We start from the raw sequence: 25,516 nt of genomic DNA on the forward strand, positions 1-25,516 counted from the left end.
TGCTTCAAGCCTCCTGAGTCGCTGGGATTACAGATGTGTGCCACAGTGCCTGTCTAAAATTTTATTTTGAGGCAGGGTCTTGCTCAGGTAGGTGTCCAGGTGGGTCTCAACCTTGTGATGCTCCTGCCTCAGCCTCCTGAGTTGTTGGGATCACGAGTGAACACCACTGAGCTTGGCTGATCTTCATTTTTAAAAGATGATTATTGCTGCAACCATTTCTGGTGCCTTCTGAGTCAGGGCTCAAACACCAGCTTCTAAGCCTGCCCTTCCCTGGGACCATGCTGGTTGGAAGCCAGTGTTGTGGGAGCTTTAGAGCCCAGGGATGTGGCAGCTCTCATCTGTGGTTACTCAGAACCCGCCTCTGGGAGAAAAGCTCCCAGGACGCATCTTCCAGGATGCCCACGCCCCAGCCAGGGATGACCAGGGGCTGCGCTCCAAGCTGAGTCTCTCCCAGGGAGCCAGAGTCCCCAGGGTCATCTCAACATGACATTGCTTTTGGAGGGGGCTCTTGCCATCTATCCCCATAAGGGAGAAAGCAGGAGAGCATTTAGACCTGGGGACCCCATGTCTCAAGATGCAGGTGTTACAGAAATGGCTGATCAACAGCAACACACCCACTTCATGGGCTTATGAGGACACAACATGGGTGAGATATCTAAGAGGGAACTGAGCAAGGCATGTGGGAAACTTTGGTCACTAATATTAGCACTTATCGAAGATCTGCGTCAAGAACCAGGCCTCAGGATTAGGTCTGCCTTTGTACCCCAGGCAGCCACTTCCCTGTGTGACCTTGTGAAAGGCAAACATGAACATGAGCTGCCTCAAGTCCTTCCTGCCCCCTTCCCACCTCCCCACCACCTGTATTGGTGATTGATCCCAGGGGCACATGATTGCTGAGCCACAGCCCAGCCTTTTATTGCTTTTATTTTTTAAATATTTTATTAGTTGTTGATGAACCTTTATTTATGAGGTGCTGAATGTTGAATCCAGTGCCTCACACATGCTAAGCAAGCAATCTACCACTGAGCCACAACCCCACCCTCCAGGCATTTATTTATTTATTTATTTATTTATGGTGGTGCTGGGGATTGAACCCAAGGCCTCATGCATGCAAGGCAGGCACTCTTATCAACTGAGCTATATCCCTGGCCCACCTTTTATTTATTTATTTTTTTTGAAACAGGGTCTTGCTAAGATGCCCAGGCTGGGCCTCAGCCTCCTGAGTCACTGGGATTATAAGTGTGATTTACCACACACAGTTTCCTGAATTGTTATGAAGAACAAATCAGGTAATCCATGGTAAATTAGTGTCACCTACCAAGAACACAGACCTCTGGGACATGTTCAGCAGGCTCATTCATTTATTTGTAAAGTGTGGCCACCTGCACTCTCTGTGGTGCATTTCATAGATTCCTAAATGCTCATTTGTTTTTCACATTTTAACATCTTAAGAAATCAAGATGAGCCTTAAAATTAATAGCCTCTTAAAATTATAATTGCAGCCAGGTATGGTGGCACTCACCTGAAATCCCAGAAGTCCTCCTCCTGGGCCTGACCCCTTCTTCATGGAAAGTTGAAGCAGGAGGATGCCTGGGCAATTTAGTGAGACCCTTCTCAAAAAGGGATGGGAGCTGAGGATGTTGCTTATTGGTAGAGGGCTGCTGGGTTCAATCCCCAGTACCCCCCTCAAAAAATATGTATATACATACATACATATATATACACACACACACACACACACACACACACATACACATACACCTACACACACACACACACACACACACACATACATGCCGTATACACCACCTTAATTCTACCTTAATTCACTGTAAAATAGCTATAGAAAATATAAACGTCTCCCAGCAGATCAGGAGACTGAGACAGGAGGATCACAATTTTGAGGCTAGCTTCAGCAATTTAGCGAGGCCCTGAGCAACTTAGTAAGACCCCATCTCAAAATAAAAAATATACAGGCTGGGGACTGTGGCTCAATGGCTAAAGCACCCCTGGGTTCAATCCCCAATAGTGAAGGGAAGAAAAAAAAGAAAGAAGTACAAAAGTCATTTAACTTTAATACAAAATCATGTAAAGGAAGTCACAGGAGCTAACTCGAATATTCGCCAAGTGGCATTGAAGAGGGCACTGGGAAGTCAGTACTACCACGTGCACCTCCTTTCTCCCCCACCTTGCCACCTCTGGTGGGACCGGAGGTGTCCGCACACTGGAGGCCTCTCCGGGGCCCTAGAGGCAGGAGGTGGCTCTATCTCACACTCCTTCTGCTTTCTGGATTTCATGAGGCCCCGTCGCCCGCCCTGGCCAGAAGTTCCAGGGTGTCCAGTTCTGTGGCCGTGAGAAGGTGAGCCTGCGACAACCTCCACTCCTTCCTCGGAAGCAAAAGAGCAAAAACAGTTTGGACGTGGAGGGAGATGGTCTGGAGGGCATCTTGCTGTGGTCAAGTCTGAGGTCAGAGGTCACAGCTTTGATCTAGGTCTGCTTCCCAGACCGGAAGGAGAACCTGGGTGGAGAGAGGGGCAGAGTGAGCAGAGAGCAAGCCACTCTTGTGGGCCATGACTCAAACATTTACTCAGGCTTCTTATGGGTCAAACCCTATTCTGGGTGTTCCGTCCATCAGCCCAAGTCACACTCTCAACAATTCTGCTGTCACACAATTAATATCTTTGTTTCATAGTGGAGCAAACTGAGGTCCCATGAGGCTAAGGAACAGGCCCCATTTCACACAGTGGGCTGTGCAACCAGGAGTTGGGTCCAGATTCACGTTGTCACTGTGCCACCCTGACAGATGGCGTATGGCACTTTTTTTTTTTTTTTTTTTTTTTGGTACTGGGGATTGAACCCAGGAGCAGTTAACACCTGAGCCACATCCTTAGTTCTTTTTAATATTTTATTTACTTTCTTTTTTTTGTGGGGGTACTGGGGATTGAACTAAGGGGCACTTCCCACTGAGCCACATCCCCAGCCCTATTTTGTATTTTATTTAGAGACAGGGTCTCACTGAGGTGCTTAGTGCCTCACTAAATTGTTGAGGCTGGCTTTGAACTTGTGATCCTTCTGCCTCAGCCTCTCAAGCCACTGGGATTAAAGGCGTGCACCATTTTTTTTTTTTTAAAGTTTTGTGATAAAGGTAAAGATCACTTTTTTTTTTTAAGAGAGAGAAAAGAGACAGACAGAGAGAGAGAGAGAGAGAGAGAGAGAGAGAGAATTTTTTTTTAATATTTAGTTTTTAGTTTTCAGTAGACACAACATCTTTATTTGTATATGGTGCTGAGGATCGAACCCAGTGCCCCAAGAATGCCAGGCGAGGGCACTACCGCTTGAACCACATCCCCAGCCCAAAAACATCACTTTTCAATGTTAACCCACAATTATAAAACAGACCTATGCAATGAATAACACATGGAGTCCCAGGTAGAACAGACAAAACCTATAAAGGTCTCCCCAGAGCCAGGAACACCAAACTTAGGTGACCTCTCCCTCACAAAGAGCTTAGAACAATGGTGGGCTGGCCACAAAGTACAACCTGGAGAGAGAGGCCAGGACATGCGGGGCCAACATGCGGGGCCAACATTCGGTGCTGGGCGGAGTCGTGTCCTAAGGGCCAGCCCCTGATCCCCCCAGCAGCCTGTCCCTACATGTGGATGCTGGTGTCACAGCTGTGCCAGGCCATCCTCCCCTGAACCAGTAACATGCTCCCCACCCTGTCACTCCTCCCGTCTCAGGAAACGACACCCCCACCTCCAAGTCATTCATGCCAAAGGCCTGGCAGACGTCCTTGGCCAGCCATCTGCCGCAGGTTAGTCATCGCATCCCGAACACGTTCCTGGTATTGCCACTTCTCCTCTGCCATCCCCATCCAGGCCACCACAGCGTGCATGCAACGTCCCATGGATGCCCGACACCTACGTGTGAAAGCAGCAGCCAGGAGGACCTGCCCTCCACTGTGTGCAGCTGACCAAGCCATTCCTCAGCTTAGACCCCCCGGGGCTCTCATGTCCTCAGGATCAACTCAGAAGTCCTCCTCCTGGGCCTGACCCCTTTTCCAGAGCATCACTCCTTGATTCTTTCATTTTTCCCATGGCTCAATAAGCTCATCCGACCAGGACTTATGGCCTTGTGCTTGTGCAAAGGACAGATGTTTCATTTCTGTCACATCAGGCTAGAAGTTCAGTAAGCGACCAGAGAACTCCCCCAAAAGTGGATGCCTTCTGGATACCCTGAGAGCCTGAGCCGAACACCGCAGACCCCTGCCTGGAGCGGGCCGCTCCTCACTGCCTTGCCTGGAAGAGGTCCCCAACCTCTCGAGGGAAGCCAGAGGATGCGTTTACTGCACACTTGCTGACCTCACTCCCAGCTGTACCCAGCAGGACCCCTGGCTCTCCACCTCCATTGTCTTCACTGTCCAGCCTCCCTGTCCTTCTGTCCCCTAAGCTATCTGCAACCTTGAGGCCCTTTATTCCCACTGTCCTATCTGCCTTCAATTTTTATTGACTTTCGGGGCTTTATTGTCACCTCCTCACAGATGCCTCTCAGGATTCCCCAGGTCACTTGCTCGGCACTATGGCACTGTGTCTGATGGTCTTCATAGCACTGTGGCTCTCCGAAATTCCCTGCAGTTTATTTCTGTGCCAGATCCCTCTCCTCCTGTCCCCACCAGGTTGCCAGCTCCACTGAGGCAGAGACTCCATCTCTGTGTCTCCAGCATCCAGAACAATGGTAGCCTTGACTTTTGTCTTTCTTTTTCTTGCAGTGCCGGGTTGAGCCCAGGCCCTAGAGCATGCTCAACATGCCTCCACCACCGAGCTCTACCGGCCATCTTCCATGTCATTTCTTCTCTTTCTTTCTCTCTTCTTCCCCCCCCCACAAATGGAGTCTCTGTGTTGCCAGGCTCCAGTCATCCTCCCACCTCAGCCTCTAAGGACCAGAACTATAGGAGTACAGCACATGCCCGGCTTAAATATGCACTGAACAAATGAACGAGCCGGCTGCAGTGGCCACACATGTAACCCCAGCAGCTCTGGAGGCTGAGGCAGGAGGATTGCGAGTTCAAAGCCAGCCTCAGCAATTTAGCAAGGTCCTAAGTAACTCAGTGAGACCCTGTCTCTAAATAAAACACACAGAAGGACAGGGGATGTGTCTCAGGGGTCAAGTGCCCCTGGGTTCATCCCAGTACCAAAAATAAATGAATCAATTTGGTTTCAGGTGGTCTTTTGGAGAAAGCAGCCTCAAGAGGCCATTCCAGACCGCTTGGTGCTGCTCATCCACTTAAGAACGTGCCCCCAGCTAGGTCCATCCCCTCCCTTGCTGCCCTGGGCTCCCCTCCTCCAGCTTCTGCTGGGCTCAGTGACCTGGAGAAGTTGGAAGGAAAGGCAGGGGAGAAGAGAGGCAGGGGATCTGTTTTCAGTTTCCCACCAGGCCCCACCTTCGCAGTTCCTGTGCTTGATTTCCTCTCATCCTGCGGCTGTTCGGCCTCTGCCCTCCGACTGAGCAGTCACACAGTCACCCTGGGCAACAGTCCTGCAGGGCTTCTCCACGCCCCACGGTTCCCTTGCGCTTACCTCACATCTGCAAAATGTCCCTTCGATGAATCTCTTTACCTCCCCACGTGTGTGCATGTGTGTACGTGTGCTGGGGATACAACTCAGGACACTGTACCACCGAGCCCTTTTTAAAAATTTCCTTTTGAGACAGGGTGTCACTAAGTTGCCCAGGCTGGCCTCAAACTTGGCAATCTTCTGGCCTCAGCCTCTAGAGTCACTGGGATTACAGGTGTGGGCCACCACTTGTTCAGGGATGCCTATTTGAGTGTGACATCTGATTCTTGGCAGGCCCCTGACCAGCGTAGCTCATAGCCCAACAGCTTCACTCACAGAGGCATCTCCCTGGAAAATCTGAATTTCATAGGAATGGGGGTGGTTTTGCTGACAACCTGGGGGCCCCCTCACTGTGCGAAGGATTAGGCTGGGGTGAGAAGCAACTGGTGGAACCTCACACTGCTGTCTGGAAGGATCTTAGAAACGGTGCTTACTCATCAACAGATGAATGAATAAACAGAATACATCCATCCATTCAATGAAATATGATTCAGCCTGAGGAAGGAGTGAGGTTCTGACACATGCTATACCACGGATGGACCTGAGGACACTAGGCTAACTGAAATCCACTGGACGCAAAGGTACAAATGCAGGGTTTCACCTACAGGAAGATGTGTGAAGACAGAAAGTAGGACAGAAATGACCAAAAGCTGGAAGAAAGGAAAACAGGGAGTTATTGTTTAATGCACAGGGTTCCACCTGGGGATGGTGAAAAGGTCGTAATAATGGTAATTAATAGATGTGCTAATGCGGTAAACACCTGGAGTGGTGCACTTAATGGTCAGAATGGTATATCTTATGTTATGAATATTTTACCTATTATTTAAAAAAAAAGAAAGAAAGAAAGAAAGAAGAAAATCATCTGGACTCAGTTCTCAAGAGCTAAAGATTCTCAGCATGCACCTGCCAGGGCTGAACTACTCAATATGGCCGCCCCAGCAACATGTGGCCCCCGAACCCTCAGAATACAGGGAGTCTTAACTGAAATGTGATGTACATTAAATATACAGCAGATAACACAGAGAATGGAAAATATCTTATTAATGATGTCTTCTAGGAATCACCTATTGAAATGGTAGAATTTTGGATGTGTTAACAAACTATATTATTAAAATTAAGAACATGGGCTGGGGCTGGGGCTGTTGCTCAGTGGTAGAGCACTTGCCTAGCATGTGTGAGGCACTGGGTTCGATTCTCAGCACCACTATATAAATAAATGAATAAAATAAAGGTCCATCGACATCTAAAACAAATTTTTAAAAAAGAACATACATATGGGTGGTCAGTGAAAATAATTTTTAAAAAAATGTTTAGTGGGAAAAAAAAAAAGAAAGACAGGCATGATGGTACATGCCTGCAATCCCAGAGACTCAGGAGGCTGAGTCAGGAGGATGGCAAATTTGAGTCTAGCCTCAGCAATTTAGTGAGATCCCATCTCAAAATAAAAAATAAAACGAGCTAGGAGCCAGCATAGTAGTGTACACCTGTAATTCCAACGGCTCAGGAGGCTGAGGCAGGAGGATCTTGACTTCAAAGCCAGCCCTAGCAATTAAGTGAGGCCCTAAGCAACGTGACAAGACCCTACCTCTAAATAAATATAAAAATAGGACTGGGGATGTGGCTCAGTGGGGTTAAGCACCCCTGGGTTCAATCCCCAGTACAAAAAATATAAAACTTAAAAATTAAAATAAGGGGTTGGGGTTGTGGCTCACCCTCAGCGGTATAGCGCTTGCCTAGCATATGCAAGGCCCTGGGTTCGATCCTCAGCACCACATAAAAACAAATAAATAAAATAAAGGTATTGTGTTCAACCTCAACTAAAAAAAAAAAAAATTAAAATAAAAGCTGAACAGACACTCCTCAGAAGATATATAATCAACAAGTATATGAAAAAATGTAATCTCTAGTAATTAGAGAAATGCAAATCAAAACTTAAGATTTCATCTCACATCAGTCATAATGGCAGTTATAAAAAATATAGACAAGGGGCTGGGGATGTGGCTCAAGCGGTAGTGCGCTCGCCTGGCATGTGTGCGGCCCAGGTTCGATCCTCAGCACCACATACAAACAAAGATGTTGTGTCTGTTGAAAACTAAAATAAATAAATATTTAAAAAATAGATATAGACAAATGGGGCTGGGGTTGTGGCTTAAGAAAGTGTTTTGTGCTAACAATGAAGACTTGTGCAGGAACTGCAGATCATTAACTCAACCCTGTTCCTGAGGTTAAAAAAAAAAACAAAGAAGGAAAAGAAAAGCCTAGCTCAGTGGCACCTGCCTGTCCTCCCAGCTCCTGGGGAGGCTGAAGTAGGAAGACTGCAGCCCAGGAATTCAGGGCCAGCCTGGGCCACGTCAACAAGACCCCATCGCAAGAAACAAAATACAAGCTAGGTACAGTGGCTCCCACTTGTAATCCCAGTTACTCAGGAGGCTGAGGCAGGAGGATTGCAAATTTAAGGGCAGTTGGGGAAATTTAGGGAGGCCCTGTCTCAATACAAAAAATTAAAAGGGCTGAGAATGTAGGTGAGTAGAACAGTGTGACCCTTGGTTCAATTCCCAGCAGCTCCCCAGCCCACCAAAAAAAAAAAGAAAGAAAAGAAAAAAGAAACAAAAGAATCCTAAATTGGTCCTGGAAAGTAACCCAGAATCTCTGACCCCTCAAAAATATTTCCCGCCAGGCGTGGTGGCACATACCTGTAATCCCAGCCACTTAGGAGCTAAGACAGGAAGATCTTGAGTTCAAAGCCAGCCTTAGCAACTTAGCAAGGCCCTAAGCAACTCAGTGAGATCCTGTCTCTAAATAAAAACAAAAAGGGCTGGGATGTGGCTCAGTAGTCAAGCACCCCTGAGATCAATCTCTAGTGCCCCCCGCCACCCACACAGGGAATCAGAACCTCTGACAGCGTGTTATCCCTTGGCCAGACAGAGCTGAGGGACAAATGGCCCCTGCCCTGCCCCACATGCCCATTTTTCCTCTGCACTAAGTACTGGGCCCACGGACATTGAGTGTGAGACCCTGGTCTAGGTTGCTTCTCGATCTCCATCTAGGGGACAGACCTCCCAGAGCAGCCAGAACAACAGCTGTCTGCCTCCACGCGGGGTGAGGACAAGCGTCTCACTGTCCCAACACCTGGCACCGAGAAGCACATGTCCGCTGACTTGATTCCTGAGAATCTGAATTTCACATGAGAAGGGCCGAATGGGGCTCCACCGTGGTGCACAAACACAAGGGAGAACTGGCCCAGATCTCAACTCGCTGTCGCCCACCTGTTTGGACTTGGGTAAATTACTTTACCTCTTGATATCTATTTATCCATCTAATAAGATGGGAATGATTCATAGTACCTACCTAATAGAGTTGTTGTGATGATTCCATGAATTAATACACAATTGTCTCCTCTTATCTGCTGGGGATATGTTCCAGGACCCCCGGTGACACCCCAGACTGCAGATGGTACCAAACCCTATAGACACTATATTTCTCTAATCACATAACTGTGATAAACTTTCGACTTTGCACTAAAGGAAGCACTTTGCATATTCTCTGTGGCACATCCTAATTGCCAGCATAATGGATCTCAAGCTCTGCAGCCATTACTGAGTAAAATAGGGGTCACCTGAACAAAGACCCTGTGACACTATGATTCAGAAACTGTCAATCTGATGCCCAAGACAGCTACCACGTGACTAACAGGCATAGTGTACACACAGCATGGATACTCTGGAAAAACGAATGACGCACTTCCAAGATTAGGAAGTAAGAGGTGCTGCATGTCATCACATGGCTCAGAACAACACTCAAAGTAAAACTCAAGAGCTGGGGCTGGGGCTCAGTGGTAAAGCACTTGCCTAGCATGTGTGAAGTACTGGGTTCGATTCTCAGCTCAGTAGTGGAGTACTTATCTAGCATGCTCAAGGCCCTGGACTTAACCCCCAGCACTGTAGAAATAAATAAATCTCATGAATTATTTATTTTTTGGACTGTGATTGATAGCGGTTAATAGAAACCATGGAAAGTGAAGCTGCAAATAATTTTTTAATTATATTAATAATATTATGGTTGAAAGTACAAGAGACAGAGAGATTCTGATTCAGATACCAAGTCTCCTCTCCACTTTCCCAGTACTGATGGGTGTATGTCCAGTGCTCAGACTTACGATGTCCTCACACTGAGTTTTCCTGTCAGATACAGCACTACCACCAGTAGGAGGAACTCCCAGCCCTGGCAGATGACCAATCTTCCCTTGCCCCCATGACTTTCCTGAGCCACCATTTAGTCATAACAGGGATAACAAGTTGACTTACAGCTTCTTCATGATTGTCTTCTCCTCCTTGTCACTGTTGGCATTGCAAGCTCTGGTAACCACAGTATCTTTTCTTCTTCTTCCCCCTGGGCCTTCTCTTGGTGCAATCAGGCCACTGAGGAAAGGGGGACAATAAATAGATTGTTTTATCTTTTATCTCTGCAGCTTGAAAGTGAAAGGTCTTAATAATTATTCCTATATTAGTAATATTAGGGTTGAAAGTAATTGAATCAGAGATATTTTGATTGAAATATTGAGAATCTTCTCTCCACCTTTCCAGTGTTGTTGACTCTTATTTCTTTCTCTTGTCTAATGGCATTGGCTAGTATTTCAAGCTTCTGCACTTTCTAGGAACATGACCATGTATAAATTATTTAACTTATGCCATGTTTTCCCAACCTATAAAATGAAGATAACAGTGGGTACCTCATAGGATTGGGGGATTAAATGAGAAAGTATATGCTGTATGGCATGCGTTTATTAATACAACAAATATTTATAAACTCATCTACTGTGCCAGGACATTAGAAATACAACTGTACTTCTATATTCCCAGGTTCTACATGAGTGGATTTAACTAATCATGGATCAAAAATATATCTTTTAAAAAATTGCATCTGTCAGGTATAGTGGCACATGGTTGTAATTCTAACTACTAGGGAGGCCCAGATGGGAAAATCATAAGTTCAAGACCAGCCTTAGCAACATACTGAGAGTCCAACTCATAAAGGGGGAAAAGGGGCTGGGGATGCAGTTCAATAGTAGAGCACTTCCCTACCTAGTACAAGGTCAAAAGTTCAATCCCCGGGGCTAGGGATGTGGCTCAAGGGTTAGGGTTAGGGTTAGGGGTAGGGGTAGGGGTAGGGGTAGTGTGCTCGCCTGGCATGCATGAGGCCCAGGTTAGACCCTCAGCACCACATACAAACAGAGATGTTGTGTCCACCAAAAAACTAAAAAATAAATTTTAAAAATTCTCTCTTAAAAAAAAAAAAAAAAGTTCAATCCCCAGTACTGAAAAAAGTAATCAACTCTAAGGGATGTAGCTCAGTGGTAGGCTGCAGGCTTATTAAGTGTGAGGTATTGGGTTCAATTTCTGGCAAAATATAAAATAATAATGAACTCGTACGGATTTTTTTCTTGTCATTATTCCCTAAATAATACAGTATAAAAACTATTTACCTAGCACTTACATTGCATTAGGTATTGTCAGTCATGTAGAGTTGACTTAAAGTGCACAGGAGGATGTGAGGAGGGCATAAGCAAATAGTGAATCATTTAAGGGACTAGAGTATCTGAAGATTTTGGTATACACAGGAGTCATGGAACCAAGCCCCTACAGATAGCGAGGAGAATGGTATGATCTAGACAAAACAGACAAAGTATCAGCTCTCATGCCATTCGTATTTCACTGGGGAAGGAAGAAGAAAACAGTCAATAAATAAAGAAATATGTAAACTAAAAATATGGAATAGGGCCTAGGGTATGTAGCTCAATGGTACTGCACTTGCCTAGCTTTGAGACCCTTGGTCAATCCCCAGTACCCCCCCCACACACACACACACACATATACACACAACAGTTGAGACAAGGAAGATCGTAAGTTCAAGGCCAGCCTCAGCAACTTAGTGGGGTCCTATGCAACTTAGCAAGACCGTCTCAAAATTAAAATTTTAAAAAGGGCTGGGATATAGCTCAGTGGTTAAGCACCCCTGGGTTCAATCCCTGGTACATCCCACCAAAAAAAAAAAAAATGTGTGTATATATATATATATATACACACACACACACACACACACACACACACACACACACAGTAAGTAAGATGGTGATAAAAGCTAGATGGCTACTGATTAATCAATAAGACACTGAGGCCAGGAGAAGTCTGGCTCAAAGACAGGCGGAGCATTTCTCTGGACATCCGGCACACAAGGGGGAGGAAGGCCATTCTCTCTCACTCGTCCAACTGGGATTTTTGCCAGAAGCCACGTTTCCTGAAATTCACAGAAGTCCCTCTGAACAAGCCAAGAGGAGAAGGAAGGAGCAGCCCTTGGCTGCAATTTTGATTCCTGGACCTATTCCAGGACCCCCCTTAATTATATGACCCAAGAAAGTTCCCTTTTGTCTTGATGCTAGTTTAAACTGGGTTCCTGTCAGTTGTGACCTAAAGAAGGTTGTTCATGATGACACATGTCAGCGTGTGAACTGCACAACGCACGGCGTCCATGTGGCATTCTGAGGGGTGCCTGATGCTAGACCACACCTTGTCCCTGAAAAATTCCTACCTGGAAGTCCTAGTCCTTCTTGGTGGTAATTGCCAATGAAGCCTCTGGGAGATAATTAGGTGTAAATGAGGTCCCAAGGGTGGGGCCCACATGATGGATTAATGTCTTTATTTTGGGTGGGGGTTACCGAACCCAGGGGTGCTTTATACTGAGCTACATCCCCAGAGCTTTAAATGTTTTATTCTGAGAAGGGCTTTGCTAAATTGCTGAGGCTAGCCTCAAACTTGCCATTCTCCTGCCTCAGTCTCCTATGTAGCTGGGATTACAGGGGTATGTATCCTGCCTGGCTGGATTAGTGTCTTTGTGCTCCGTCTCCCCGGCCATGTGAGGACTCCTGTGAAGGCAGCTGTCTACCAGTTCAGTCCTTACCAGAAACTGACCATGCTGGCACCATGACCCTGCACTTCCACCCTCTAGGACTGCGAGAAAAGAAATTTCTGTGGTGAAAGCCCAGCAGTTGGTAGTATTTTGTTATAGCAGCTGGAGGTGACTGACACATTGCTTTCAGTGTGAGTCACAGGGCAGGAGTCATCCTCCCTACTTCTTTATGAAAGGGTTTTGAATAGGTGAGCTCTTATTGTTTAATGTTATTATTTTTATTTTATTTATTTTAATGTTAGGATTATTTCATAGTAGGCATCATCTAAAAACTCCCTTTTGGGCTAGGGGTGCAGTTCATTGATAGAGCGTGTGCTTAACATGCACAAGGCTCTGGGTTCAATCCCTAGTGCCAAAAGCAAATAAATAAAAATAAATAAAATGCCCTTTTTCAGATGGATGGGGTTGCGCACGCCTGTAACTCCAACTACTTGGAGAAGCTGAGGCAAGAGGATCCCAAGTTTGAGGCCATTCAGGGCAACTTAGTGGGAACCTGTCACAAAATTAAAAGGTCTGGGGATGTATGTAGCTCAGGGAGGGGTAGAGTGCCTATAGATTCTATTCCCAGTACTTAAAGAAAAAAAAATCCCTTTTTCTTTTATTTATCGTGACATGAATAAAATGCAGTTACATCAAATAATGATTTACAGACTCTCTGGCCCTACCTCTGCTGATTAGCATGGTGGTTCTCTGCTAATCTAGTCTGGTGATGTCACTTGGCTGTGTCCAAGGGCTGGGCACAGTGGGTATCGGTGGGCAACCTGGTACTTTCCCTGTGACTACCCCGGGCATCCTCAGCACATGGTGGTCTGAAGACAGCACTCCAAGCAGGCAAAAACAGAAGCCCAACATAATGTGCCAGACAGCATCTCTTCTGTCCTTTTCCACTGGTCACAGCAAGTCACAGGGCCAGCCCAGATTCAAGGAGAGGGAATACAGACTCCACTTCTGTGTGTGTGTGGTATAGGGGATTGAACCCAGTGTCCCCAGCATACTCTACCACTGAGCTCCATCCCCAGCCCTTTTTAAAATTTTAAGACATGGTCTAACTAAGTTGCTGAGGTTGGCCTCAAACCTTCAATCTTCCTGCCTCAGCCTCCTGCTCCTGCATTGTTGGGAGCAGAGGTGTGCACCTCCACACCTGAACAGACCACTTCTTCCTGAGTTTCATCGATAAAGGCATGCAGGATGGGAAATACCGACGTGGCCATCTTTGGAAACAATCTACCGAATTTCTCTTTCATCACAAATTATTGTCATTACACTGTAAGTCTGGACATGCAAATTGATGCAGTTGCTAAGAGAACATCTCAGTTGGCATTATGTTTTCTCTGGAAATTATATCACTAGTGACTAAGCAGAATCCTGTTTCTGTGTGTGACTGCCCGTTTCTAGTTCTCTGGGAATTTTAAACCTGGAAATAAAGGATGTCACTTTATTCACTAACAAGCTGCTCCCAGCCCTGTCAGCTTGGCAGCTTCTCTTTTTAACTACCTGTGTCTGAACTGTTTAATTAAGGGAGACGAAGGCAGCTCTTTCCACTGGATATGGTGGCACACACCTGTAATTCCAGTAACTTTCAAGGCTGAGGCAGTAAGACTGAAAGTTGGAGGTCAGCCTCAGCAATTTAGCCAGAACCTGACTCAAAATAAAAGTAAAAGCAGGTGCCATGGTGCACACCTGTAATCACAGCAGCTCAGGAGGTTGAGGCAGAAGGATCATGAGTTCAAAGCCAGTCTCAGCAACTTAGCAAGGCTGTCAGCAACTCAGCGAAACCCTGTCTTAAAATTAAAAAATGAAAGAGGCTAAGTGGTTAACTGCCCCTGAGTTCAATCCCCGGTACCAAAAAATAAAAATAAAGTAAAAACAACTAGGGATGCAGCTCAGTAGTAGAGCATCCTTGCATTCAATCCCCAGTACCAAAAAAAAAAAAAAAAAAAAAAAGAAAATCAGGAGGTTGAGAGGGGGATCACAAGTTCAAAGGCAGCCCAAGCAATGGCAAGGTGCTAAGCTACTCAGTGAGAGCCTGTCTCTAAATAAAATACAAAACAGGGCTTAGGATGTGGCTCAGTGGTCGAGTGCCTGAGATCAATCCCCAGTTCCAAAAAAAAAGAAATGAAAAAGATAGTCCTTTCCATTAACAAGGTCCAGCCTCTGCAGAAGAACACAATAAATTCCTGTAGGCAGAACTCATTTCTTTTGGCTTTTGCTTCTTAGAATTCAACTTTCCTGCTGCTCTTTTGCTCTTTTTATTATGGGGTGGGTCCTTGTGCATGTGAGGCAAGCGCTCTACCCCTGAGCCATACCCCAGCCCTTTGGCTGCGTGTTTTTTCTCTTTATTTTGGTACTGGGAATTGAATCCAGGGAACTTTACCACCAAGCTACATCCCCAGCCCTTTTTTATTTTTTATTTAGAGACAGAGTCTCACCGTGTTGCTTAGGGCCTTGCTAAGTTGCTGAGGTTGGCTTTGAACTTCCGATCTTCCTGTTTCAACTTCCTGAACCGCTGAGATTCCAGGCATGTGCCACCACACAAGGCTAATTTTAAATTTTGAGACAGGGTCTCAAAAGTTGCTGAGGCTGGTCCTGAACTTGTGATCCTCCTGCCCTAGACTCTTGAATTACAGGGATTATAGGTGTGTACCACCATGCCTACCTTCCTGTTTATTTATTTGTTTATGGGGGTGTGTGCTGGGTATTGAACTCAGGGCACTTGACCACTGAGCCAGCCACATCCCCAACCCTATTTTGTATTTTATTTAGAAACAGGGTCTCCCTGAGTTACTTAGGACCTCACTAAATTGCTGCAACTGGCTTTGAACTCATGCTTCTCAGCCTTCCTCAGCCTCCTGAGCTGCTGGGATTATAGGTGTGTGCCACCAAGCCCCACTTCCTGTTTTTTAAAAGATGATTAAAAACATCTTTAAAATGGGGTGTGGGTTAGTGGTAAAGCCCGTAGTTTGTGCAAAGTGCTGCACTCTCTCCCCAGCACACACAGAAACACATAAATAATAATATCACAAAGGCTATGTGTGGGTGTCGTACTGGGGATGGGACCCCGGGTGCTCTGCAGCTGAGCTTCACCCCCAGCCCTTTTTATTTTATTTCAAGTTGGTCTCACTAAGTTGCCAGGCTGGCCTTGCCCCTGTGATCCTCCTGCTTCAGCCTCCATGGTAGCTGGGATTACAGACATGCACCAGCACACCCAGCTTTTTATTTTTGTTTTTGATTGGGGCATGTCCTTAATTCCAAGTGTTCTGGGTCTTGGAGGCCACCTCCTACTCTGACTACCCCTGGCTGCAGCACTTGAGGCAGATACCAACGATGCTGAACCTGTGCTCACCAGGGCAGCACCACTGAAGTGCAGACCTCTACGGCAACGGCCTCCTCCCACTGTCCTGGGGCCGCCCTCCACAGTACTGCTGTGATGTTCTTCTCAACTTCAATTCAAACTTGAAGAAAAGGTATGAGGACAAGGACTTACCACAGGCCCTTCACCCAGATTTCCAACAGTCCCTCGTCCTTCTGAACCATCCAGAGTTAAACTGGAGACATCTTATCCCTTTACTCCTCAATACCAGGGTGTATTTCCAAAGAATACGGAAATTCTCTTATATAACCAAGTGACTCAGTTGTCAAAATCACCACATTGATCTTTCAAACTAGTAAATCAGAACTTGTCATTCCTTTGATCGAAACTTTTTCATTATACTGACAAAATTCAACTCCTCCCTTCGCCTGATGAGCTCCAAGGCCTCCTTCCTACCATCCTCCCCATGCATTCTGGGCTCTGCCATGTAGGCCCCGTTAAATTGCCAAGCTGGTTCCTACCTCAGGGACTTTGCACTTCCTGCTCCTATTTGCCCTGCCTAATATTTACATGGCTGACTCTGGTCACTCACCTGAGAGTGGCCTCTCCGACTATCTAACTGAAGAAAGGGCCCCCCACCCCCATTTTACTGCCTGTGATAACTTGCTTCACATTCTTGTGTGTGTGTGTGTGTGTGTGTGTGTGTGTGTGTGTGTGTGTGTGCACGTTACCAGGGATCATTCTGGGACCAAACAGCATGACAGACAAGTGCTCCATCCCTGAGCCCCAGTCCTGGGCTTCCTGACTGATGACCTGTCCCCTCTACTAGATTAGCAAGGACTTTCACTTTCTCCTTGCCCAGAACAGGGCCCTGCACATAGTAGGTCTTCATTAGATTGGCTGAGTGAACATGAAACAATTCTGTGGCGAGCAAGGACCTCAGGCGGGCCTGGCTGGGCAGGGGCAGCCTGCGCGGCGGCAAGCCCACCTCTTGTAGCCCTGCAGCTCTTCCTGCACCACTATCAGCTGGGACTTGAGCTTGTTGCGCTCCTGCAGCACGTCCCGCAGCTCCTGCAGGGTGAAGCGTGGCCGGTTGGGATCCGTCAAGTCAACCACCATTTTGTCTGGTCCCAGGTTCACCTGTAAGAAAGGATGCTACTTTAATGGTCTTCCTCATGGCCATGGATGCTCCTCTCGGGAAGGCAGGCTTTGTCCTATATCTCCCAGGAGCCCCAGGAGCTGAGATGGTGCCTGTTGGCAGATGGGAAAGAAGCCAAAATTCTAAGTCCTGCTCTCCAAGAAAAGATCCAGGATTCCTGGAAGGGCTGACTCCAGGACTGGAACAGACAAAATACAAACTGAGTGAGGAATATTTCCTTATGTAAGGGATGCAGACGGATCAGAGTGACCCAGTTTGGCCACATGGTGGTGCACACTTAAGTCATCCCTGTTGCTCAGGAGGATTGAAAGTTCAAGGCCAGCCCCAGCAACTCTGTCTTAATAGGCACTCATATTTAAAATACCAGAATTGGGGCTGGAGTTGTAGCTCAGTGGTAGAATGCTTCCCTAGCATGTGTGAGGCCCTAGGTTCGATTCTCAGCACCACATATAAATAAATGAATAAAATAAAGGTCCATCAACACCTAAAAAATATTGTTAAAAAATAAAATAAAATACCAGAATTGGGCTTGGGGGTGTAGCTGAGCCATAAAGTGGATATTTAGCATGGGCAAATCCTTGGGTTCAATCCTCAGCACCAAATAAGTAAACAAATAAAATGCAAAAATAAGCCAGGCATAGTGGGTGGTGCATTCCTTTAATTCCAGCTACTTGGGAGGCTAAGGCAGGAGGATTGCAAGTTGAAGGCCAGACTGAGCAACTGAGCAAAACCATATTTCAAAAAAAGAAATAAAAAGGGCTGTTGGGTGTCATGTGGTGCGTGCCTATTATCTCAGTGACTCAGGAGACTGAACCAGGAGGATAGCAAGTTTGAGGTCAGCCTCTGCAACTTAGCCAGATCCTGTCTCAAAGTAAAAGCAAAAGGGCTGGGGATGGAGCTCAGTGGTACAGTGCCGGGGGTTCAACCCCCACCACTACCAAATAAATATATAAATAAATGAATAATAAAAAGGACCCCAGAGGCAGCTCAGGGGTAAAGCACCCATTAGTTTCATTGTTAGTACTAAAAAGTTAAAAATTAACAATTAAGAAATTAAAATTGACTCATTAATAAAGTAGCTAAAGGGAAAAAGGGAAACCTGTACTTTACAGCAGAATGACAATGACTTAAAGTAGAAGGTATCACAGTGGGAACATCTTCCTGCCACCATCGTGGTAAGAGCTGGTTCAGGCAAGGCTGACACTTCAGCAGCTTCCCTGCCAAGTGCTCATCCCAGGAAACATCAGAACCAGTCCAGATGGAGGCATGTCCTGCACCGTCTTCAGAAATGTCAAGGTCAGGGTGGAGGCTGGGGCTCAGTGGCAGAGTGCTTGCCTGGCCTGTGTGAGGCACTGGGTTCAATCCTCAGCACCACATAAAAATAAATAAAATAAAGGTATTCTGTCTATCTACAACTACAAAAAAAAAAAAGAAAGAAAGAAAAAAGAAAAGAAAAGGAAAGAAAGAAAGAAAGAAAGAGAAAGAAAGAAAGGAAGGAAGGAAGGAAGGAAGGAAGGAAGGAAGGAAGGAAGGAAGAAAAAGTCAAGGTCAGGAACTCTAAGGAAGGCTGAAGAGCTACTCGGAGCTAAGGCTGTGGGGCCCTGGGCCAGATTGTGCTTTTTCTTTCTCTCTTTCTTGCAGTGCTGGGGGTTGAACTCAGGGTCTGACACATGCCAGGCAAACACTCTACCACAGAGTCACACCCCCACCTCCTGGACAGGATCCTGCATCAGAAAAAGAGGGGCTGGGGCTGTAGCTCAGTGACAGAGCATTTGCCTAGCATGTGTGAGGCGCTGGGTTTGATTCTCAGCACCACATATAAATAAATAAAGGTCCAACAACAACTAATAAAGTATTTTTTTTTAACACATACAAATTTATTTTAAATAAGCTTTAGAATCAGAATTAAATTGATAAATGAAGTCATCTGCCAAAAAAGTATTATTTTACATCCATTTTGGAGAAATATTATCTTCAACTAAAAAAGTAGAAGCATATCATTTGCCAGTATTTTCAAAAACCATGTCCAGATACAAATTAGTTCTAAAGTTCTTGTAAAGCAATAAGAAAGCAAGTGACTTGTTTTTCTCCATTATTTAACTATTACTATAATAACCTAATAAAGTATTTTTTAAAAATACTATCAAGAGGGGCTGGGGATGTGGCTCAAGCGGTAGGTAGCGCGCTCGCCTGGCATGCGTGTGGCCCGGGTTCAATCCTCAACACCACATACAAACAAAGATGTTGTGTCCGCCGAAAACTAAAAAATAAATATTAAAAAAAGTCTCTCTCTCTCTCTCTCTCTCTCTCCCTCTCTCACTCTCTCTTAAAAAAAAAAAAAATGCTACCAAGAATATTATGCTGCTGATTTTTTAACAAGGACACTACATGAGCTCAGCATTCTATCACCTTTTTTCTTGGCACATGACCATTTCCAAGTAACAGTATGTCTTAGGAGATACACAATGAAGTACTTAGGGACAAAGGATCATAATTTCTACAACTAATTCACAAATTGCTAAGCAAAAAATGAAAATTATTCACACATACAACACACCTGAAGATAATACCTGAATTCAGACCAAAGATACAGGTGTTCATTATACTTCTCTGGAAACTCTTCCTTAGGTTTAAAATATTTTCATACAAAGTTGAAATAAGTGCAGGTGATCGGCATGTACCTGTAGTTTCAGTTGCTCTGGAGGCTGAAGCCAGAGGATCACTTGAGCCCAGGATTTTAAGACCAACCTGGGTGTGGGGTGTGGTGGCTCATGCCTTTATTCCTAGGGACTTGGGAGGCTGAGGCAGGAGGATTGTAAATTTGAGGCCAACCTCAGACACCTTAGGGAGACCTTCAGCAACTTAGTGAGACGCTGTTTCAAAATAATAATAAAAAAGAGCTAGGGATCAGCTCAGTAGTAGTGTGCTCACCGTGCATAAGTGAGGCTCTGCATTCAATCCCCAGTGCCACAAAAGAAAAAAAAAAGCCTTATTTTATTTTAATTACAATACTGGGGATTGAACCCAGGGCCTCAGACACAATAGCCACTTTTACTACCACTGAGCTACATCCCCAACCCTTTTTTATTTGAGACAGGTTCTCACTAAATTGCCCAGGCTAGCCTTAAACTTGCAATCATCCTGACTCAGCCTCCTGAGTACCTGGAATTACAAGCATGTATCACTGAACCTGGCAGAAATGTCTGTCGATAGCAGACTGGTTAAAATGGAGATTAACATTTTGTGATCCATTTTGGCAGCTTGATAAAGACCATGTGGACCCTATGTTTGATCCTCCAGAACAATGTTTTAATATCGATAAAAATGGCAGAATGGCGGGTAAACCAGATGGGGTGGCTCACTCCCGTAATCTGAGTGAGAAGAATCACAAATTCAAGCAAGCCTGGCAATTTAGCAATTCCCTGTCTCAAAACAAAATAAAAAGCGCTGAGGGTGTGGGTCAGGGGTAGAGTGCCCCTGGATCCGATCCCCAGTAGCAGGGAGGAAGATGTCATAAGGATATCAACTAAAATGACATACAGCTATCAAAAGGTGATATACAGCAAGGCAAGGTGGGTACAATGGCTCATGCCTATAATCCTAGCAGTTCAGGAGGCTGAGGCAGGAGGATCCCAAGTTCAAGGCCAGCCTCAGCAACTTAGCAAGACTCTAAGCAACTTAGTGAGACCCCTGTCTCAAAATAACAAAAAGGGCTGGGGATGTGGCTCAGTGTTTAAGTGCTCTTGATTCAACTCCTCAGATTCAACCCCTCAGTTATTCCCCCCACTAAAATAAATATATATATATATATATATATATATATATATATATATGAACTTTATAATTGATAAAGCTCCTTCTTCACTAAATAACATGATCTAGTCACAGTTTTAAGAAAATATCGAGCAAAAAGTTCTAAGATACATACTATAATGTGATAGGAAAACACATGTGCATTCTACTGGTGACGTTCCTAAGTATTGCTCATTTACTGGGTAACACTCCTAATTAAGGAAGATGATACACGTTTTCTCTGGAGGTTGGTGAAATGAAAATAATTTTTTGTTCCCAGGCAAGTTCATATTCTGTTTGAAGCAGAGCATAGTCCCCTCAGTGACTCCCGAACACCAAGTCTAGAACTCTCAGAGGGACAATTGATAACACTGTACAATGGAATTTTTCAAAAGCCATTAAAAAAAACAAAGAAGCTCTTTATATTCTGATTTAGTACAACTTTCAAGCTGTGTTAAGTGAAAATGAGCAAGAGGCAGAACAGTGTGTAGATTACAATAACATTTGCGTTTAAAAAAAAAAAAGAAAAAAAAATACAGTCATATTTGCTTTTGTTTGCATAAGTCTCTGGAAGGCTTGTGGCAGTGTCACAGGCCTGTAATCCCAGTGACTTGGAAGTCTGAAGAAGGCAGATCACAGGATAGAGGCCAACCTTGGCAATCTAGTGAGACCCCATCTCAAAAATAAAAAGGACTGGGATATAGCTCAGCAAAATGAAAGAACCCCTGGGTTCAATTCCCAGTACAAAAAAAAAAAAAAAAAAGTATCTTTGGATACCCCAAAATTGATCATTTATATGATCATTTATATGAGAGGAATTGAATGGGTGAGGAAGAATGGCTTTTCAAAGCTACCACCTTTTGAGTTCATTTTTTAATTTATTGTGCTGGGGATGGAACCCAGGGCCTCCCGCATGCCAGGCAAGTGCTCTACAGCTGAACCACAACCCACCCACACTCCTCTTTTTCTTTGTTTGGTACTGAGAATTTAACATAGGGGTGCTTTACCACTGAGCTACATCCCCACCCCTTTTTATTTTTTATTGAGAAAGGTCTGGCTCAACTGCCCACACTGGCCTCTAATTTTAAATCCTCCTGCCTCAGAATTCCAGTGTAGCTGGCTCCCTACCCCTGTTTTTTCTTCCCCCCACCCCCAGTACTGGGGATTGAACCCAGGCTATCCCCATTCTTAACATGGAGGTTTGGAGTTTGGCCAGGTGCTCACACTTATAATCCCAGGGCCTCCAGAGACTGAGACAGGATGGTCTGAAGTTCCAGACTCATCAATTTAATGAGACATTGTCTCAAAAGGTAAAATCGGCTGGGATGTAGCTTAATGGTTAAGAATCCTTGGGGGGTTAAGAATCCTTGTAGCTCAGTGGTAGAGCACTTTCCTCACACATGTGAGGCCCTGGGTTCGATTCTCAGCACCACATATAAAAAAATAAAATAAAGGTATTGTGTCCATCTACAACTAAAAATATTTTTTTAAAAAATGGGTTGGGGATATCGCTTAGTTGGTAGAGTATTTGCCTTTCATGTACTAGGCCCTGGGTTCAATTCCCAGCACCACAAAAAAAAAAAAAAAAAAAAAAAAAAAATCCTTGGGTTCTATCCCCAGTATAAAAAAAAAAAAAAAGAAAGAAAGAAAAAATAAAGACTGTGTACTGGGGAAAAAAAGAAAAAAAAATGTGCCTTCTCATCTGCTGCCTGATGACGCTTTTGCACTTTGTTCCAAGTGAGAAGTCACCCAGCCCCCTGCAGACCACAGGTTCCGGGCCAAGACTTCCTCCATATCCTGTGTGTGGAGATCAATTGCCAACAGCAGCGAATGAGGGTCCTGGGCAGGTCACTGAACTTCTTTTGACTCTCCACAGACAGACAACTGCACAAGACCCTGAGTCATCTCACACAATAGTCGCTAAGAAGAACCTCAACTACAATTCCATGGTCACTGTGACTTAGGAATAAGTGAAATAAAACAGGGAGGGGCTGGGGCTGCGTCTGTAGCTCAGTGGTAGTGTAGGTCCTTAGCAAGTAGGAAGCCCTGGATAATATATATGTGTGTATGTGTGTGTGTGTGTGTGTGTGTGTGTGTGTGTACACACACAATACTGGAGACTGAGGGCTGGGGGTATGAGATATATATATATATATACACACACTATTATAAATAAACTATTATAGATAGATAGATATAGATAGACACAATACCTGTAATTTATTTATTTATCTTTACGTGGTGCTGAGGATGGAACCCAGTGCCTCACACATGCTGGGCAAGCGCTCTACCACAGAGCCACAACTCTGACCCACTTTTTAACTATAAAAGTAGAATAGGAGACCAGGCACAGTGGCCCATGCCTGTCATCCCAGAGGCTAGGGAGGCCGAGGCAGGAGGATGGCAAGTTCAAAACCAGTCTCAGCTATTTAGCAAAGCCCTAAGCAACTTAGTGGAACCCTGACTCAAAGGGCTGGGGATGTGGCTCAGTGGTTAAGCACCCCTGGGTTCCATCCCTGGTACCAAATAAATATATAAATAAAAAATAAAAATAAAAATAGAACAGGAAAGAAAGCTGCCTGTGCACCATGTAGAGTAAGGGCAAGTCTGGGTTAATTGTTTCTTGAAATTTTTGCTTCATCGATATTGGAGATTGAGGGCTGGGGGTGTCATCAGCAGTGGATTCCTGCACCTTACCCAGCATGCTCCAGGCTCTAAGTTCCATCCCCAGCATGGGGGAAGAAAACAAGAAAGGACAATGATGTAAAAACGGCATTTGGTAAAACTAAAATATAACACAGTAATATTCACTCATCTTGACTTTAGATTGGTGATTTTTAACCTATGTATACACCTGTATAACCATATCCTGATGAAGACAGGAAATGTGGGTAAAGCATTTGCCTTGCATGTGTGAGGCATCGGGTCCAATTCTCAGCACTGCACAGAAACAAATAAAAATAAAGGTCCATCAACAACTAAAAATAAAAAATAATAGACAGGAAATGTGTAGTTATCAGTTTCCTTTCTGCCCACCTTCCCTCATTCTGCCTCCTATAACTAAAGGTTTTATGCTTGTTCTTGAATTTTATACAAATCTACATAGGTTCTTTTTTTTTAATATTTATTTTTAGTTTTAGGTGGACACAATATCTTCACTTTATTTTTACCTGGTGCTGAGAATCGAACCCAGTGCCTCATGCATGCTAGGCAAGCATGCTACCACTTGAGCCACATCCCCAGCCCTACAGTAGGTTCTTTTTTGCGCATAATTGGTATCTTTCTTTTTTGGTTGTAAATGGACACAATACCTTTGTTTTATTTATTTATTTATTAGTGATGCTGAGGATCGAACCTAGTGCCTCACACAGCTAAGCAAGTGCTCTACCACTGAGCCACAACCCCAGCCTCCTAGTTCCTTTTTCTCAAAGTGACATCTGGGAGTTTCATCTAAACTGTTGTATCACTACTCAGTTCTCTTTCGTTATTGTATAATATTCCACTGTAGGATCACAGCACAATGTAAACAACCTATCTGTTGCAATAGAGTTCTTTCCATTTTGACACTATCACTATTACTAAAGCTGCTCTGAATCTTCTTGTGTTTGTGGTTTGTTGTCATATGCACTAATTTCTATTTAGTTCAAATGTATTTCTTACTCAAGTCCAGTCTCTCAAAGTGTGGTGCATCAGCTTTACAAGAAAACTGGTTAGAAATGCGGATTCTCAGGTCCCATTTCGGACCTGCTGAGTTAAGAACTCTGGGGCTGGGATCTGGTCATCTGTTTTAAGGGCAACTCAGTGTTCTAGACTGGCATGTATCCTAAAGCTTCAGGCAAGCGCTCTACCACGGAACCACTTCCCCAGCCACATATGCTAAGCTTTTAGCTGATCTAAGTCAAGGTCAGAAATGATGGAGGCTGACTTAGAACACACCCCGCGGCCCAGCACCAAGTAAGTACTCAATGAATGTCAAGTGTCCAATCTGAGGATTGGAAATTCGAAGAGAACTGTTTTGAGCGGCTCCTCCAACAGAGGCCAAAGACCTCCCTCGGGTGGGCGCCTCCCCCACTCACCTCCCCTTGGGCCGGCGGGCCCCGTCTCCGCAGCCCCTCCACCTCCTGCCTGAGGTTGTCCCTCTCCATCCTCAGCTCCTCCGCGGCCAGGCTGCCCTTATCCACCAGCGCCTCCAGCATCTCTAGCACGCGGACAATCTTGAACTGCAGCTGGGTCACCCGAGGGTCGCTGCCCAAGGCCATCAGCTCGCGGCCCACCACGTAGGAGATGTCGTACACGTCCTCGGTGGTCAGCTGGAAGGGGCTCTTGCCCAGGGCGCCCTCAGGCCCGGCTTCATCCACCTCTCCGTCCCCTTCCTCCTCCTCTCGCACCGGGGGCTCCTCCATGACTACGAGTCCCCCGAGACCACCACCGGAGTCGCTTGCTCGGAGTTTCCAAGGTTCAACTTCCTCCAGGCACCGAAAACTTTCCGCCGGGCGGAGACCCCGCCTGCCCAATCAGCACGGCCGAGGGGTGGACCCGGGGAGAGCGCGGGGACTGTCCGGCGCGGACGCGGGTGCCCGGTGCTGGAGCGCGGCTGCAGGAGGTGGCCTGGGGCCGAAGAGGACAGCGAGAAGGGAAGGCGGCGGCCGAGAGGAACTGAGAGGCCGAAGTGGCGGCGAC

General features: G+C 45.5%; 1 protein-coding gene across 2 annotated transcripts; it reads right to left on the bottom strand.

Moving 5' to 3' along the window:
• Positions 1-2,055: 2,055 nt before the first annotated feature.
• Positions 2,056-25,516, bottom strand: Rilpl2 (Rab interacting lysosomal protein like 2). 2 transcript variants are annotated; one of them, XM_076842836.2, is made up of 4 exons: positions 24,913-25,516; positions 16,874-17,025; positions 9,917-10,030; positions 2,056-2,518 (listed from the first exon to the last, which is right to left on the bottom strand). In XM_076842836.2, the coding sequence occupies exons 1-4, from the start codon at positions 25,237-25,239 to the stop codon at positions 2,488-2,490; spliced, it is 624 nt and encodes a 207-aa protein (XP_076698951.1). In that variant the 5' UTR covers positions 25,240-25,516; the 3' UTR covers positions 2,056-2,487. The 2 variants fall into 2 exon arrangements, with proteins under 2 accessions (XP_076698951.1, XP_076698823.1); XM_076842708.1 differs by lacking the exon at positions 2,056-2,518 and adding an exon at positions 9,629-9,790.

This window comes from Callospermophilus lateralis, chromosome 1 (genome assembly GCF_048772815.1).
Source record: "Callospermophilus lateralis isolate mCalLat2 chromosome 1, mCalLat2.hap1, whole genome shotgun sequence".
In the NCBI taxonomy this organism is placed as follows: domain Eukaryota; kingdom Metazoa; phylum Chordata; class Mammalia; order Rodentia; family Sciuridae; genus Callospermophilus; species Callospermophilus lateralis.